Source organism: Mobula birostris, chromosome 4 (assembly GCF_030028105.1).
Source record: "Mobula birostris isolate sMobBir1 chromosome 4, sMobBir1.hap1, whole genome shotgun sequence".
In the NCBI taxonomy this organism is placed as follows: Eukaryota; Metazoa; Chordata; class Chondrichthyes; order Myliobatiformes; family Myliobatidae; genus Mobula; species Mobula birostris.
The window spans coordinates 82,182,300-82,200,661 of NC_092373.1; the positions used below are offsets into that span (position 1 = coordinate 82,182,300).

Genomic DNA, 18,362 nt, shown 5'->3' on the forward strand with positions numbered 1-18,362 from the left:
CATGGTGAGGAATGGTGAGCATTAATTGACAATATCCATGTGAATTCGTTTATGCTTGTTGGCGGTTCGAGAATATCGGTAATTTGACATGTTTTACATGTGGATGTTTTAGATTTCCACGAGTGAAGGAATCAACGCTGGGTAGTGTGGCTTACGCAAAGCTCCTCACCATCCAAGTAGGTCAGTCGTCCTGTAATTTAACTACCAGGCAATACCTTGTGAAAGTTGTGCCAAAGTGAACCTTTTGTCTAACTTTATTGTATCCGGACTGATTGTGCACGTAACCACGTAACGTGAATGTTTAGTCTCTGTTCGGAAGTTCAGCACGTGTGTACGTTGTAGATGAGATATATTTGCTTACATTTTTCGCTGTTATGTATAAGATGCAGGGTGGGTGGGATTCTAATGTTGTTTGTATTGTGTTCCTTCAGGATTGCCACTACCGTATTAGTACCGTATTAGTTCTGGTATTTTTTATACCGCATACACAATTCTGTCCGTACACAAGGGTGTAGATTGAAAGTTAAACTGAGATTGTAACAGCAAGAACTGGTTGTAAATTCATTCGCTTTGCTTTGCGACCCTCTTCTGGCACTTAAACATCTAAAACAGATAAAGGAATTAAAACCCGAAAAAGTATTTGTTGTCTTGAGTGTGTTCTTTTCCCCAGGCTACAGTAGATTTAAATAGATGTGGTTTTTTTGAAATTATTTATCACTGCTTTGAAATTGCATAACACCTCATAGGCCTGATTTTATTCTCACAAGTCAATGAATATGTTTTAAAAAAATATATCACTCCCTACTTTGTACATAGTTTTCTTTTTTTGATTGTTCTTTCTTTCCTCTCCTTTCTATAAGTGTATACCTCAGATAAATATCTGGAGATTTGTGACAAATATGACTATATGATATATATGTACAATATCTGAAATACATCTCATGGGAAGTTTTGTTTGATGAACTTCAATAAAAAATTACAAAAAGAAAAAGAAATTGCAGTTCCTTTTTTTCACTGTACATCATAAATCAAAATTCTTCATAGTTTTTATGTAATGGGGCACAGGAGATAAGGTCTGGGAGCCAAGGGGGCAGTAGCCCAAAAATGTTTGGGAGCCACCAGTCTAGATAATGTTCTGAGGAACAAGATAATTTCACCAGTTGAAAGAAACAAATGTGTCTAACCTTGAATGCCAGAACTTTGGATATCTCCAAAACTTATCATTACGGAACTTTGTAGAAGTGAAGTCTACATAAGATTGTAGTAAAGCCAATTTTGTGGTTTAGTCCAATTTACTTTCTGTAACTTTGATTGATATTGCAAAGGTAATGCATAGGCAAAATGAAGAATAGCAGGGTTGGAAATGTTTACTCAAAGTAGCAACATTGTTCATGATTTGGATAAGAAGTTTGTCCATTCTTATCTACTGACAGAGCTTGCTTGCCAAAAATGAAAATGTCAAAAGACCTTCTGTTGAAAGAAATATAATCTTCATATTTCATTTTCAATTCCAATATAGTCTTTAGCTTTTGAAATGTTAGAGCTTTATGTCCTGCCTATTCACACTGTGAAACTATTCTCATGAATTGTAAATGCAGAACGCACATATATCTCAAATAATCTGTTGAAAGAGAACATTTAAGAATATAAATAATCCACCAGAAAATATGTAATACAACTTACCTTCTCTAATTTTCCAGTGCTTATATCTTGAGCAGTAAGCATGGTGCCTCTAGTTTTATAATTAGGGGTATAGTGTAAACACCCAGAGCAATAAAGTTTCCACAGAATGCGCTTCACATGATTAGTGATTGTAACATGGCTGGCTGTCCTAGTAACAGACCATACCCAACACAGCTGGAGAAACCCTTACAGCTGAACTATTGCTTGCTTCCGAGTCACATTCTGCAAGTGTGGGAAAATGTCTTTATTGTCTACTAAATATTAGACTGCAGATTAGCACAGGAACCATGGCAACTATTCACTGGATCAGTGATCAGGCACTTCTGAATTTCAGTTGCAGATCAGGCCCTCTGTTTGTCCACGGATAGTGGTTGAATCACTGAGGCACAATATTTATGTTAAATACTCAAAGAAAGCAAAGAGGGAGAGAGAGAGAGAGAGAGAATGCAAAGTAAGGCAAGCAGTGGAAGTGTGGAGGACGAGGGACTGTAAATCTGTACATCAACAAAGTGCCTGAGCAAATTCCATCTGTGTTATTCTTCCAACTTTTGAAAAGCACTGCTGTATATACAGCAGCTGGGATAGTTCTGTTTTAAGATAAGTTCATTAAACTGATGCATTCATACCATGGGTATGTGGTACCAAACATTTTGGAAAACTGTTTTGCTATAAAAGAATTATTAACTCTGTAATGACTGTTTGAGAATGTTGTTAGCAATCAAAGGAGTGATTACACTACTAACTGGATTTAAAAGGAATGAACAGTGCACATGCACATCAATACGTACAGTAAAACGCACCGTTTGCATTAACAAACAACACAACCTAAAGACATACTGAACACATTTAGGGCACTGCTATAGCCAATCATCTTCCATCCTGTAGAAGACAAGATGAAGGGCATGAACAATGAGGAAAAAGTGAGGATGGAAATTTATATCCATATTTAAAGCAGCCAGTTCTGAAGAATAATGACTGGAACAGACTCTTTCCATTACGTATAGTAAATACACATAGAGGCTTAAGAAACAAAAACAGCGTGCCACTCTCTGGAAGCCTGTAGGTTAGGTGTAATGTTAAAAAAAAGGGCCAATTGCTTTCGTGGTGTATATGAGGAAGTAACTCATCTCAGGCTTCCAACGGGGTATAGGTATTGATTTTAACCGACATTTCGAAGTCAAACTCTGGGCAGAGTTTGTCATTGAAACATCGGTTATAATTGACACCTTCACCCAGCTGGAAGCCCGAGAAGAGTTTATAGGTGTAATGTTGTTAAAATGTATTTCAAGCCGAGGCCATATTTCTTTAGCTAGCAATCAAGAAGCAGGAACAAACTGGGTTCAAAATTTGTCAAGATTCCCCAAAAAGAATTTAATAAACATTTCTGCTGAAACTTACTTGTAAACTCCAAGGATAAAAATATGCCTCTAGGAATCATCGTCTAGATAGGTTTGTAGTAAGCAAGATGTAAGGATGGGAATGCAAAATTGAGATTACAATCAGATCAGCCATGATCTTATTAACCGGGGGGCAGCTTTCTCCTGTGTTATTTGTTTTCTATTCTTATGAACCAGCACAGCTGGGAATTAATACAGAATGCAGTTATTTTCTGAATTTAAAATATTTGTTGATGCAATAAAGGATGATAATGTGGTGTGGTTTTATTATTACTATTAAAAGTTAGTTTAATAACAAAAGTAGGTATTTAATAATGGTGTTCAGTTTAGCGTGATGTGTACACCAATTTTAATAACAGGAAATAATTTTTAGATTATTGCACACTTTAGCGAACTGAAATATTAAAAGCAACAAACACAAAATGCTGGAGGATCTCCACAGGTCAGACAGCATCTGTGGAAAATAATACAGTCGACGCTTCATGCCAAGACCCGTCTTCAGGACTGAGAAGGACGGGGGAAGATGCCAGAATAAAAAGGTGGGAGGAGGGGAAGGAGGCTTTGCTGAAAGGTAGGTGAAGCCAGGTGGGTGGGAAAGGTCAAGGACTGGAGGAGAAGGAATCTGATAGTAGAGGAGAGTGGACCATAGGGGAAAGTAATAGGCAGGTGAAAAGAGGTAAAAGGTCAGATAGAGGAAGGTTGGGGGGGCGAATTTGTTGACTGGAAGGAGAAATCGTTAGTCGTACCATCGGGTTGGAGGGCACGCAAATGGAATATTAGGAGTTGCTCTTCCACCCTGAGGGTGGCCTTATCTTGGCATAAGAGGAGGTCATGGACCCATGTAGTGGAATTAAAGTGTTTGACCACTGGGAAGTTCCGCGTGAGGCGGATGGTGTGGAGGTGCTTGAAGTTTTAAAATGTTCACTTTAGTCTTTCTGTGGTTCAGGTAAACATTTTTTAAGAACTTCCCCGAAGCCCTCAAAAACAGCACAATTTATACTGACTTGATTGATTCGTTCTGGGATGGAAAGCTTATTTATTTATTTACAGAGATGCAGAGCAGAGTACGCCCTTCCAGCCCTTCCCATCGTGCCGCCAAATAACCCCTCAATCTAATCTGAGCTTAATCACAGGACAGTTTGCAATGACTAATTAACCTGCTGACCACTATGGGGGGAAACCAGAGCACGCAGTCACAGGGAGAAAGTACAAACTCCTTACAGGCAGCAGTGGGAATTGAACCTGAGTCACTGGTACTGTCAAGCATTGTGCTAACCACTACCCTACCACGCCGCCCTTATGGAACTGAAACATTCTTGACACGCACATATTGCATTTAGTTTAGTAGGATGGCTCAGAATCTAGCGCGATCACCTAGAATTTCATCCTCTGTTGGCAGAATTAAACATGCAGCACAGTTACATCAGTATGTTGTACCATGCTTCTGAAATTCACTCCCTTGCAATCAGCATGAAATCAGTTGGTCTCTGGACAAAAGGGATGAACTTTTGGTTGATTAATTTTTAAAGCGATTGCAGAAATTCAGTTTACCGGACTATAATTCTGCAATTGTTGTGGTGCTGGTTTGGCCACTTTAAAGCCCCATCAGATTCAAAGATTCTCCATGCTGCTGACTGAAATTATGGAGTAGGAGGGCTACAGCAAATGTAGGACATAATATTCCTGAATGTGACAGTGCATTTCTTTATATTATCATCTCTAATCCCAACCCTCCACAAGCCGTTAGGCTCTTCCTCCATCCACCAGATGAATTTTCAAATCCTGAAGAGGTTCCAAGGCTCTCAAATCCCTCCCTCATTTGTTTTTCCTATCTTCTCCCGATTCTCTGATTGTTTCTGCAAAAGTTGGATTGCCCAAGGCACTTGACGGAAATGTCAGTTTTTAAGTCATAACCCCAGTCATCTCCTGATCGCTAACCCTTCTTCCACTAGTTCCTATCACTACCCGCCAACCTAGATACCAGGCCCTGATTGGATTTATTCTCACCCAACTGTTTCACCAACCTCAGTCCAAGACAATGCATTTCCATCTCCAAAATACCCATGCAGTCCGAGGCCTCTGGCTTTGAGTATGTCTGAAGTATAGATACTGAAACAATGAGTTACACTAGAATTTGTTGGTCTGTTTGTTTGTGAATCCAACATTTCAATTACTGGCATTACAACTAGCTACCATGTTCCAGCGCCATTTTGGAATCTTCAAATATATAAAAACCACTGATAAAATTGCATCTGATGTATTGCATATAGGTCTTATTCTCCCCAGCTAAGAATGGATATAGGTAAGGAGACGCAACTTTTTACATAATATCCGGAGGAGATACCAGAAACTACAGAGGCTGGGAGATGAAAAACAAAACAAAGATCAGGCAGTACCTGTGGGTAGGAAAGGAATGTCGTGATTTTAGCTGGAGACTCTGCACATGGACTGAAACTTTTTATTGAAATTAAGGTCCAGGCATAGTCATTCCAGTAGCATCCAATAATAGAAACTCCGAGCTGGCATGACGTAATCTGCCCGCAAAGCTCAGGATGCAGGTATAATGAACTTTGATGCACCTGGCATCGAAATCCTTCTTCAAGCACGAGAAATGTCCAGGGTGAGGCAAGACAGCCTAGTGAGGATTGTTTTACTCCACCGTAAATCCATTTTCAATTTTACATCACTTTCAGATAAAGAGCATTACGCCATCTAATTTCTAAGGAACACATTCACATTCTGGAACAGGAACCATTTAAGCCTTTATGGGTGTTGCCAGAAGTCTCTTTGTTAATCTTTTGAACAAAAATGGCCCTATATTTTTGCAATCAACTGTGCAACAAAGGAGCTAACTGTGGACCACATAAAAATTCGTGAACAAGGATCTTGATTTCTCTGTGGTTGGCACTTTCCTTTCTCTGAAAGGTGCTACATTCAGGTATCATTCGAAGGGGTAACACCTACCCAGTAACAATGACGTTAAAGGAGTAACAAGAGACAGCAAATGCTGGAATCTGGAGCAACAAACAATCTGCTGGAGGAACTCAGTAGGTCAAGCAGTATCAAGCAGAATTGAATAAGCTGCAGAGGGTTGTACTTAGTCATCTCCGTTATGAGCACTAGCCTCCATAGTATCTAGGACATCTTCAAGGAGCAATGCCTCAAAAAGGTGACATCCATCATTAAGGACCCCCCTCACCCAGGCCATGACTGTTCTCATTGCTACCATCAGGGAGGAGGTACAGGAGCGTGAAAGCACACACTCAACGATTCAGGAACAGCTCCTTCCCCTCTGCCATCTGATTTTTGAATGGGTGTTGAACCCATGAAACTATCTCACTACTTTTTAAAATTTTGTGCTCTACTTATTTAATGTAACTATTATATATATATATATATATATATATATATATATATATATACATACACACACACACACACACACACACACACACACACACATATATATTCACTATAATTCAGCTTTATCCTCTATTATTACGTATTGCATTGTACTGCTGCCGCAAAGACAACAAACTACATGACATACGCAGGTGATAGTAAACCTGTTTCTGATTCTGATCTGTGATGCAAGGTTATGCCTCGAAACGTCGACAATTCTAATCCTCCGACCAAGCTGCTCGAGTCACTGAATTCTTTCAGCAGGGGATCTGTTGCAAATGTGATGTCAATGTTGTTTTTGCAGCCAATATTGGAAATAGGGTATGTTAAAAGATGGCTTGTGGTGATTTTAAGTTAGGGAGGGATGTCGAAGGGGATATAATTAGAGCGCTCATAACAAATACCGCAATTTGAGGGTTTTTTTACTAGAAGAGTTAGAGGAGTTAGGAAGCTTTTTTTAAACACTGAGGTTTGTAATTACATGGGTATGTGTAACCACAAGCGCCAATTGAGTCAGAATATGCTATTCAAAAGGAATGTGATGGGCCTTTAAAGAAAATAACATAAAATAAAAGGAGAAACCATGCAGAAAGGAAAACAGTAAATAGTTTTACCTAAACAACTTGCACCTGAGAACAAGAGATTGGTGGAGTCAGCACAGTTGATCTGAAACTGTGAAGAAACAGTAAGGTTTAGATTCAGCAAATAAATAAAGTGGATTGTCTTCTGTCAGCCAGTGTTGGCATGGATAGAAGAACGAGCAAGAAGAATATTCTTCTGTGAATGGGAAGGGAGTGGGATAGTGGAAGACAAGAGAAGTGCTCTGTACGTTGTGTAGGTTGGAGGAGGAGATATTGACTCTGGGAACCAGGAAATGTTAGGGTGAAGTAGGGACAATGCCAATCCTTATGTGATACTGATTGGAGAGCTGCCGAGGAATGGGTGTGCAAACATGGCTGTAACTCCAAAAACTAATCAAAAGAAAAACACAGGAGTTGGGGATATGGGTCTACTTTCTTTTACTCTAGTGAGGTGCACAGGTGTTTCATGGTAGTGTAATGACATATGCCATTCACCCTATTTCATATATTTAAACCGTAATGAATTATGTAAACAACGAAGAAAGCTTAATCCAACAATATATTTACAATATTACTGAAATGTTAAATACACTACAGCTAGTTAGAGTGGAAGAGAGTGGTTCCAAACTGAGGGAGGTCCTAGTAGAGAAGATTGAGAGGCTCACCTGGACATGTGAATGGGGTCGGTGAAGAGGGCCAAGATGGATTTCATTCAGTCCTGGACTAAGAATCAGTAACTATGATGGTAAGGTAGTCATTGAGTCACTGATGCACAGAAAGCATATTGTAATAAGCAAGGCACAATAAATTATTCTATTTCTTACTTTTCTCATAGGCAAATGTCCATAGAGTACAGTTACCCAAACACAGGCAGTCCTCACATTATGAGAGGTTTGTATTCCTCTTCATAATCCAATCTGTTTGTAAGTTGGAGATGAACAACAGAGTGCGGACTTGGGAAGAATGGCCTCCAGCTGGCCTCACTGAATCAGGGAGGGAGTCTGCTCAGTGCTCTCAGCTTTTGCTCGGCTCAACCCAGTACCCGGCTGTGGGGGCTCAGAGGCAAGGGAGGCATGCAGAAATGCCCCATTGCTGCCTGGCAGAAGATCCACACAGCTGGAAAGTTCTTCTCCATCCATGCCGCTGGTCGCCCAAGCACTCACTCATTTAAATGGGATGTCGATAAGCAGGGCATTTGTAACCCAGGAAAGGCCTGCACACTGATGTTAAAACCTTCCGGGTTAGAAACTCTTCCGGGCTGAAGAAAATACTTTATACTTACTTTATACTTTATACTTTATTGTCGCCAAACAATTGGTACTAGAACATACAATCATCACAGCAATATTTGATTCTGTGCTTCACACTCCCTGGATTACAAATATTAAATATTAAAAATAGTAAAAACAGTAAAAATTAGTAAATATTAAAAATTTAAATTATAAATCATAAATAGAAATTAGAAAAATGGAAAGTAAGGTAGTGCAAAAAACCCGAGAGGCAGGTCCGGATATTTAGAGGGTACGGCCCAGGTTCGGGTCAGGATCCATTCAGCAGTTTTATACAGTTGGAAAGAAGCGGTTCCCAAATCTGGCTGTACGAGTCTTCAAGCTCCTGAACCTTCTTCCGGAGGGAAGAGGGACGAAAAGTGTGTTGGCTGGGTGGGTCGTGTCCTTGATTATCCTGGCAGCACTGCTCCGACAGCGTGCGGTGTAAAGTGAGTCCACGGACGGAAGATTGGTTTGTGTGATGTGCTGCGCCGTGTTCACGATCTTCTGCAGCTTCTTTTGGTCATGGACAAGACAACTTCCATACCAGGTTGTGATGCAGCCTAGAAGAATGCTTTCTACAGTACATCTATAAAAATTAGTGAGGGTTTCAGGGGACAGGCCAAATTTCTTTAGCTTTCTCAGGAAGTAAAGGCGCTGGTGGGCCTTCTTGGAGGTGAACTCTGCTTGGTTGGACCAAGTCAGGTCATTTGTGATATTGACCCCAAGGAACTTAAAGCTTTTGACCTGTTCCACTTGCGCACCACCGATGTAAATTGGATCGTGCCGTCCTCTACTCCTTCTGAAGTCAACAACAAATTCCTTTGTCTTGCTGACGTTGAGGGATAGGTTATTGTCTTTGCACCATGCCACCAGGTTCTTAATTTCCTCAAAAAGGTGCTGCCAAAGTTATACCAACATGTCTCCTGCCCCACTAGAGGCCCAAATATACTTGACCACTGCTACACAACAGTTAAGGATGCCTACTGTTCCGTCCCACGACCTCACTTCGGAAAATCGTACCATCAGGCAGAGATACCATCACATACAGAGATCCACAACGGTTTGATTCAAGATCCTAGAGCATTAATATTCTCCCATGCTAGAAGATCAAGATAAGGCAGACCGTGTTCACACAATCATGCAAAAGAGCCCTCCTCTGGAGTCACTGCTGAAAGGAGCATCATAAGGGTTAGGGATAAGGTCACAGGGTTAGAGGTTTTGAGGGAATGAGGCAGGCGGGGCTGTGCTAAGCGGGTAAATGAAGATTGCCAGCTATGGAGATGGTAAGATTGGGGATGACCTCCAGGAAGATGTTCAGGTGATGATGGTCAGAAAGCTGTTCAGGAAGTGCTAAGGAGATGCTCTAGGCAACAAAAATAGGATTAGAAAAGGAGGTGAGATGAATAGTGTGACTGCACAGATTGTTGGGAGCAGAACCAAGGAAAGGCAAGAAAACATCTGCAGGGAAAGGAATGGATGCAAGAGTTATCATTTGAGATAGGTAAGAAAAAGATAAACTACCTCAGGCACCCTGGATGTACTGAACCTTTTCGTGCTGGTTCAGGCTTCTATACTCTGGTTGCTCCTGTGTAAGGACCCTTGTTATTGGAAACAGAATCAGAATCAGACTAATATCACTGGCACTTGATGAGAAATTTGTTGTTTTTTTACATTTTTTTTAAAAAAACTAAATTAAAATAAGAAACATATATAAATTAAATTAAAAAGCTGTGCAAAAAGAGCAAAAAAAGAATAAAATAATGAGGTAGTGACTAAGAGTTTATTGTCCATTCAGAAATCTGATGGCAAAGGAGATGAATCTGTTTCTGAAACGTTGAGTGTGTGTCTTCAGTCTCCTGTACCTCCTCCTTGATGAAGGCATGTCCTAGAGGAAGGGGGTCCTTCGTTATGGATGCTGCCTTCTTAAGGCATCGCCTTTGAAGATATCCTCGATGCTGGGGAGGCTAGAGTCCATGATGGAGATGGCTAAATTTACAACCTTCTGCAGCTTTTTCCTATCCTGTGCAGTGGCCCCTCCAAATGACATATCATGTCTACTCAAACTCCGAAAGAAATATAGCCGCTGTCATGCCTTCTTTGTAATTGCAACAACATATTGGGTCCAGGATAGATCTTTAGAGAAGCTGACACTCAGGAATGTGAAACTGCTGATCTTTCAATGAGCACTGGTGTGTGTTCCCCTGATTTCTCCTTCCTGAAGTCCTTGGTCGTAATGACATTGAGTGCAGAGTGCAGAGTTCACTCAACCAATTGATCTAACTCACTCCTATAAATTCTGCAGAAAATAATTGTGTCATCAGCAAATTTATAGATGTCATTTGAACTGTGCCTTGTGTGACGAAAATACACATAGACTAAGATATTGACTGTCCTGTGCTATCACCAGTGGGATCAACAGTTGACCTGCCACCTGTCTTCAGGAGAGAGATAAGTAAGACAATGGAGCAGCATTTGGAAATGTTAATGAAGAGATGAGAGAGATTAACAGAAGGAGACACCGGTCTGGGTATTGTCAAGACTGGTTTGCTTTGAAACTGAACTGTTTGAAGTGATGGACAGGCGATACCCCAACAGGGGGGATAAAAAGGGATGGGTTCGCTAAGGCAACAGACACCACACAAGACACCACTCACGACACCCCGAGGTATCAAGACCCTGGAAGCGGTGCACCCCCACAAGTTGGTGGGAGTTTTAGAGGGCTGGTCACGGGACCAGCCATAGACGCACAGGGTGGAAAGATTCGGTCGGCGGGAACCTGGTGTGTGTGTCCACCCTTGCCTGGGTGCCGAGTTCGCCGCAGAAGAACGATCGTATCTGAAAACGGAGGGGTCACAGTCGGTGACCTCAGAAGACATTACAAAGGGCTCGCCCGAAAGCTAACTGCGAGAAATATCAAAGGTCTGTTGAATCCAATTTTGAATATCAGCATTCGCTCTCTCTCTCTCTCTCTCTCTTCAACGGCACAAAAACGATTGCTGCGAACTGAACTAAACTGAACTCTGTCACTTGTGATTGATCATCTTACCCCTAGACTGCGATGGAGCTTGATTGATCCTATTATCCTAGTTCTGTGTACATGCGTGTTTATTCAGTGCTAACCTGTTGCATTTATATCCTTACTAATAGAGTACTGTGTTGCTTATTTCTTTAATAAAACTTTCTTAGTTCCAGTAATCCAGACTCCAACTGAGTGATCCATTTCTGCTGGTTTGGCAACCTAGTTACGGGGTACGTAACACTTGCCACACAGTCATGGGTGTAGAGAGAGCAGAGCAGTGGGCTAAGCACACATCTTTGAGGTGTGCCAGTGTTGATTGTCGGTGAGGAGATGTTATTTCCAATCCACACCTTGCTGGTGAGGGAATGAAGAATCCAGTTGCAGAGGGTGCACAGAGGCCCAGATTTTGGATCTTGTTGATAAGAACTTAGGGTATGATTGTTTTGAACACTGAGCAATAATCAATAATCAGCGGTCTGACATAGGTATTGCTATTGTTCTAAGGCTGAGTGGAGAGCCAGGGAGGTTGCATTTACTGTGGCCCTATTGTGGACTTGAATTGGATATGTGGATAGAAGCAATAAGCACATGTGTAGCCAAGCACTTGTATAATCAGGTTTAAGTTAAAATTTGCTTGCACACTGCATAAATGTGCCGCGGTACATAATTGAATTTCCAGTCATTGAGGATCGAAAACAACCTATTTAAAAATTACTCACAGCTTGATTTTTCTTGCCCATCAGCACAGACTGCCATGGCTCTGGAGTGGATATTTCAAAACCACAAGACTTTGTCAGACTGGTGCAATGTGTGAAATGAATACTTTACAAGGATTAAACTGACTATTGACAGCTGGGCATTAATAACACGATGTCTTTTTCTTCCGCTAATACCTCTGTTAAGTTACATGGAACTTATTTCTACAAGAAGCAGGTGCATACAAGTGCCAACATTGCAATTAGAGTGATTACCCGGGCTAGTATAGACAGTTCTGTAGCAGGCAGAGATGCACAGGTTTATAGTCAAATAGTGCATGCTCTAGTGATCCTAGATTTAAATAAACCATTCTTATTTTTATGACTCAGACCATGTGGTTAGTAATAATCTGTAGACAACACAGATTTAGACTGTCTCTTTGCAGATTCAGACCACAAATAACTTTTAAATGTTATGAGAGTAGACTTTAATCTCATTTACTCAAATTGGATTTGAACCAGCAGACTAATCCAACCTGGCCAATAGAATCAGAGAGATTGATGCATCACAGTAAAATGACCTTCAGCCCATCAAGCCGAACCTGACTATCAACCTTTTATACAGTATTCACCCATTTCATATTCACCCGATACTCTCATCATCTCCTCCCCAGATTCTAGCACTCACCTACTTTAGGGGCAAGTTAGTAGACGCTAATTAACCTATCAACCCACATGCCTTTGGGATATCATGTCATATTGAGTTCTATCATCGAAACAGGAAGTTACTCTCCATCACTTTTACAGATTATCAGCCCTTGACTATGACAATTGATGAAATAGTAATGGTGTAAACAAGAGCTCATGTTGGGTAGGTGGTTTCTCCGCTGTAATGTTGATCAGGCAAACCCTGAATTTCACAGGATAACATTTCATTCTATATCACCTTGAGGACAGTCAAGTGAAGATGAGAGGAGACGGGCTGTGTCTGGAGTTGGAATGGAGGAAAAATGAACCATATGTGTGAGATGGGGGGATGGGTACAGCAAGTGGAGTGGGAATAGTGAGACACATTCTAGAGGGCAGAGAGCATGATCGGATGGGGTTAGGAAACTACAGTCAGGGTGGGGTGGGGTTGGCGGGACAGGCATCAGAAGTGGAGCCATAATTACAGCTTGGGAAGTCAGGGTCCATAGGATCCAAAGCAACTAGATTAAAAATACTGACTTTGTAATAAGAGAGAGGTTAATAGTTACTCTCCCCCCAGTTTCGTGCTCTGACTTCTCGTCTTTTCTCCAGTCCTGATGACGGGTCTTGGCTCTCAACTTCGACTACTTATTCTTCTCCACAGACGCTGCCTGGCCTGCTGAGTTCCTCCAGTATTTTGTGTGTGTTGCTTGGATTTTCAGTAACTGCAGATCTTCTCTTGTTTGTGCTACTGCATCTTCCAAAATCTCTTCCAGGGATGGAATCTCTTCCATTAAGAAGCTTAAAACTTTCCTTTGACAGGTGTTCAGTGAAAACCTCTCTCACTGCTCCCCTTCTGTGATCTCTGCTGCCCTCTTCTTCCTCCCCACCCCTTCTTTCTTACTCTGACTTCTCATCTTTTTTTCCAGTCCTGATCAAGGGTCTTGGCTGAAATGTCAATTGTTTACTCTTTTCCACAGATGCCCGCCTGGGCTGCTGATGTCCTTCAGTACTTTGTGTGCGTTGCTTGGATTTCCAGCACCTGCAGATTGTTCTTGTGTAATGGTCAGGGATTGTTTTTGTGATTTGGATCAGTGGTAATAGGGAGTTAGTAATAATGTTTATTATATACATGAAAGACTTAAAAGTTAATGTAAGGGTTATGATTGGCAAGTTTGCAGGTGACACAAAAATTAGTCATGTTGTGAATGATGATGAGAAAGGAATTGAAAAGCTGGTTAGTCAGAGTAATGGCAGATGAAATGTAATCCTGTTTTATGCAAAGTAATGCATTTTGAGAGATCAAATAAGGATGAGGCAGGAAGTAATAAATGGCAGGCTCCCAGGAGTGTCGATAAACAGAGAGACTTGGTGTGCAAAGCCTAAAGATCCTTGAAGATGGCAGGTGGTGAAGAAGGTATAGGAGATGTTTGTCTTCATTAGCCAGGACATTGAATACAAGTAGAAATTAATAAAACGTTATTGTGATTCTATCAGGAATACTGTGTCCAGTTTTGTTCACCACAATGCATAAAGGATATGATTGCTGCAGTAAGGGAGATTCACCAGGATGGAAAGTCCCAGTTATGGTCAGAGAATTACAACTAGGTTTGTTTTCCTTAGAGTGGAACAGGCTGTGCAGACCAGGCTGGGCAGAGTAATGAGAGGCCAAGAGAAGACAGCTAGAAGAAAACGTTTCCACATCAGAGACGTCTTTAACTATTGGTCATAGGTTGAAGATAAAGAGCAAGAGGTGTAGAATGAGGGGAGGAAGGAGATAGAGGAGAATATTTTCACTTGGAGGGGGACTAGAATTTGGAACAATTCCTAGAAGGGCAATGGAGGCAAACACACACATAATATTTACAAAGTATCAACACAAGCTCAGTACTTAGGGCAGGTAAATGGTGACATATGGGATTAGTATAGATGGGTAATTAATGGTCAGCATTGATCAAACGGCCCTTTCTATGCTCTATGACTCTAATCCTCTTTGTGCAGCACAGTACTGCAGAGGCAGCATAACACTATTATAGAGTCAGCAGCCCGGGTTCAATTATGGACTTCCCACGTTCTCCCTGTGACCTTGCGAGTTTCCTCTGAGCGTTCTCGTTTCCTCCCACCTTCCAAAGACGTACGGGCTGGTAAATTAATTAGTGAAAGTGGGTGGTGCAGGCTAATTGGGTTGGAACGGCCTGATATCAGGGATGGCCTGTATCTCTAAGTGATTAATAAACAAAATAATTACAGTGAGAGTGGGACTGGGTAGGCTGCACCCTGTTGTGGGGCTGGGGACAAAGCGAGGAGCATGACGGGGTGGGGACCGGGAAGACTGCAGTCAGATGGGGCTATAACTGGGGAGAGGTGGGACTGGAGAACCAGAAGTCAAGAGATGGGAGGGATAGTAGTCAGGGTCAGGGAGAAAGAAAGAGCATGATTGTGATGAATTCTGAGAAGAAACAATTAAGATTCCAATAGAGGGTGAGGATCTCCACAGTCTGGATAACCTATCCATCATAGTTGGATTAACGTCAATGCCATCTTTGCACTGACTGAAAGTTAATAATTGAACTGGCCACTGAGTAGTGCTATTGCTCAGCACACTTTGATCTGATCCAGACCCCAGTGGTTTACGACTAGGCAATGCATCTTATAGCAAGGAATGCCAAGACTACATTCCAGAGCATTTGTGGACCCAATCTGTTCTAAAAAGCAGCAAAAGAGTCAAGATTTTTGACATAACTATTGCATGTTCAGGAGACAGCTGTGAAGTCACTACCTGAGGGACTGCATGAATTTAAGTTTTCCAGTGATCGTGTATACCTTTTACTGCTCTGGGCAAATGTCTGTATATGCATTCATTGTTTAGATGAAAACCAAGGCCTCTCTTTGATTTCACACATTGGTCACATATTCTTTGCTGGGCTGCAGTCATAAAAGAAATGTCTTCTTGATATCATTGCTCCAGCAGAGTGCTTCAAAAAACTGTGTCTGATTGGAGAGATGGCTCAGATACTCAAAAATCTCATTCCACCCTACATAACCTTTCACCCAATTTATCATTTTGAGCTGTTTTTGCACAAATCAACAACACTCAGCTTTTATCTAGCAAATGTCATTTAGTGTGGGACATACAGAATATACCAGAAGCAGTTGGATGGGGAGAAAATTTGAGATCAATATTGCGTTATTTTTTATATTACACATCAATCAATTTATAGCACTAAACAAGCCAACTACTTCCTTCAAGTTGGACGAGAGTTCGAGGATAGTCTATTGTTTGACCAGGGAACATGCCTGTCAGCCAGCTGCAGTGCACAAGTTAGCTTGTCTCCAATTTCTGTGCCTTCGCATTGAATTGCAGGTATTAGAGACAAACAGCAGAACAGGTGACAATGCAAAGGCGTACCACTCCACCACCGGATCTCAAAGTCCAGGGTTTGAATGTACTTTATCTGGCCCATCAGTATTATACACTTGGATATTACTACACAAGGGATTGTTTTCACAACATGGACTTCCTGCAGTTAACAAACAAAAATGTGATAGCACAGTCCCCTTCATTGTAAACAATGCAAACCCCAAATGAACATGAGCGCCTGAAAATCTTCTACATCATTAGCCTGTATTAATAAACATTGAAGTGTTTAAATACCTAATATTAGCCAATAAGCTACTTCCATTGAATGTATTGATATTTCTATAGCTTATGAAATTACAACATGTTGCTATGTTAAGCAATGGCTGACTAATCTTACAGAGCTGCAAAAGGAAAATCAAGACCATTATTAAATACCCTACTTCAAAGTCTATTATTCTGCTTTTAATTTTATAAACTACTTTCACTGTTTCTCCACTGGTACAAGGACCAATTATGTGACAGGATTGCATAAGCAACTTGCAACATCACGATGCAGGTGTGCGGATTTGAAAAGGATCAGAGGAACTTTGAGTGTACACAAGAATCATAATATGCTCCAGACAGATTTTGTTTATAGTCACGAATAAGTACGCAACACGAAAGCCAGCATTCTGTTTCAAAGCTGTGACATTGATGGTTTGAGATCAAGAAAAAAAGCACAGCTTATTTAAGTCATCAAGAATTGTTAAGTTTCATGAGAGATTTGAACCAGACTGCTTGGTGCTTGCTAAAGTACATGGGGAATTTTTGAAGGGAGTTCTTTTACATTTTGGAACTATATTAGTTTCTTTGATTCTAACATCTGTTCTGTTTTACACTATGGAATCTGCTTTATATGGATTGCAATACATAGAGATTCTAGAGGCCATGTGACTTACTCCTGCTCAAACATTTGTTTTTATTTAAATCCTAAGGCCAGTTTTTATTTACAACATAGCCATGCTACAACTGAGGCCACCAACTTCCACCTCCATAACTTGACAAACTCTTCCCCTGATCTAGTTCCTTCCATGCTTCTTATCTCAATCCCAATTCCTGACTGGTCCTGTATATCCTTGGAGATGCAGAGATGCCACAGATGCTGGGAATTAATACAGCAAACAATCTGCTGGATGAATTGGAGGCAAATGGACAGTGGGTGCTGCAGGTTGAGACCCTTCACCTAGATTAACAAATTTCACAGAGTAAACATTGTAGCTCCACTAAAAAAGGAAACTACTGAAAATACTTAACAGGTTAGGCAATAGCTGTGGAGACAAAAATAGTGTAAGGTCATCAATCTGCATTGTTTTCTCTCTTTATATATTTTTAGTTATCATTAACTGGATTTTAAAATTGTCACTATCTGGTTTACAACTAATCATTGAGACAGTTCAACTCTTATTACAATTTGATATTAACTCCCTTTGTCACAGATGAATCATCCTTGTCATAGTCCTCATTTCTTATTGGAATATGTAGAGATTTACGAAACATTACCTTAAATAACACTTGCTGCAGATCTGTCATCTTACTTTGCTTAGACAATTCTGCTCTTTGCAGTTGTCTTTAAGTTTAAGGTATTAGGTACTTAATGAATACTTTGTTTCAGTATTCATTACGCAAAAGAATCTTGGCGATTGTATGGATGACATACAGCAGACTGAAAAGCTTGAGATACAGATATTAAGAAAGAGGATGTGCTGGAGCTCTTGGAAAGCATCAAGTTGGATAAGTCACTGGGACCAGATGAAATGTACCCCAGGCTACTGTGGGAGGTGAGGGAGGAGATTGCTGAGCCTCTACCGATGATCCTTGCATCATCAATGGGGACGGGAGAGGTTCCGGAGGATTGTAGGGTTACAGATGTTATTCCCTTATTCAAGAAAGGGAGTAAAGGTATCCCAGGAAATCACAGACCAGTGAGTCTTACCTCCTGAGAGGCAGGATTTATGAACATTTGGAGAGGTATAATATGATTAGGAATAGTCAGCATGGCTTTGTCAAAGGCAGGTCATGCCTTACAAGCCTGATTGAAATTTTTGAGGATGTGACTAAACACATTGATGAAGGAAGAGCAGTAGATGTAGTGTATATGGATTTCAGCAAGGCATTTGATAGAGTATCCCATGCAAGACTTATTGAGAAAGTAGGGAGGCATGGGATCAAAGGGACATTGCTTTGTGGATGCAGAATTGGCTTGCCCACGGGTGGCAAAGTGTGGTTG

At 40.9% G+C, this 18,362-nt stretch overlaps 1 protein-coding gene across 1 annotated transcript in view; it reads right to left on the reverse strand.

The window, feature by feature from the left end:
• arhgef4 (Rho guanine nucleotide exchange factor (GEF) 4) overlaps positions 1-1,773 on the reverse strand; it is a 355,442-nt gene extending 353,669 nt beyond the window's left edge. Inside the window, exon 1 of the mRNA XM_072255652.1 lies at positions 1,684-1,773. Coding sequence (XP_072111753.1) covers positions 1,684-1,725 — 42 coding nt within the window. The 5' untranslated portion in view covers positions 1,726-1,773. The remainder of the gene's footprint in view (positions 1-1,683) is intronic.
• Positions 1,774-18,362: the final 16,589 nt, after the last annotated feature.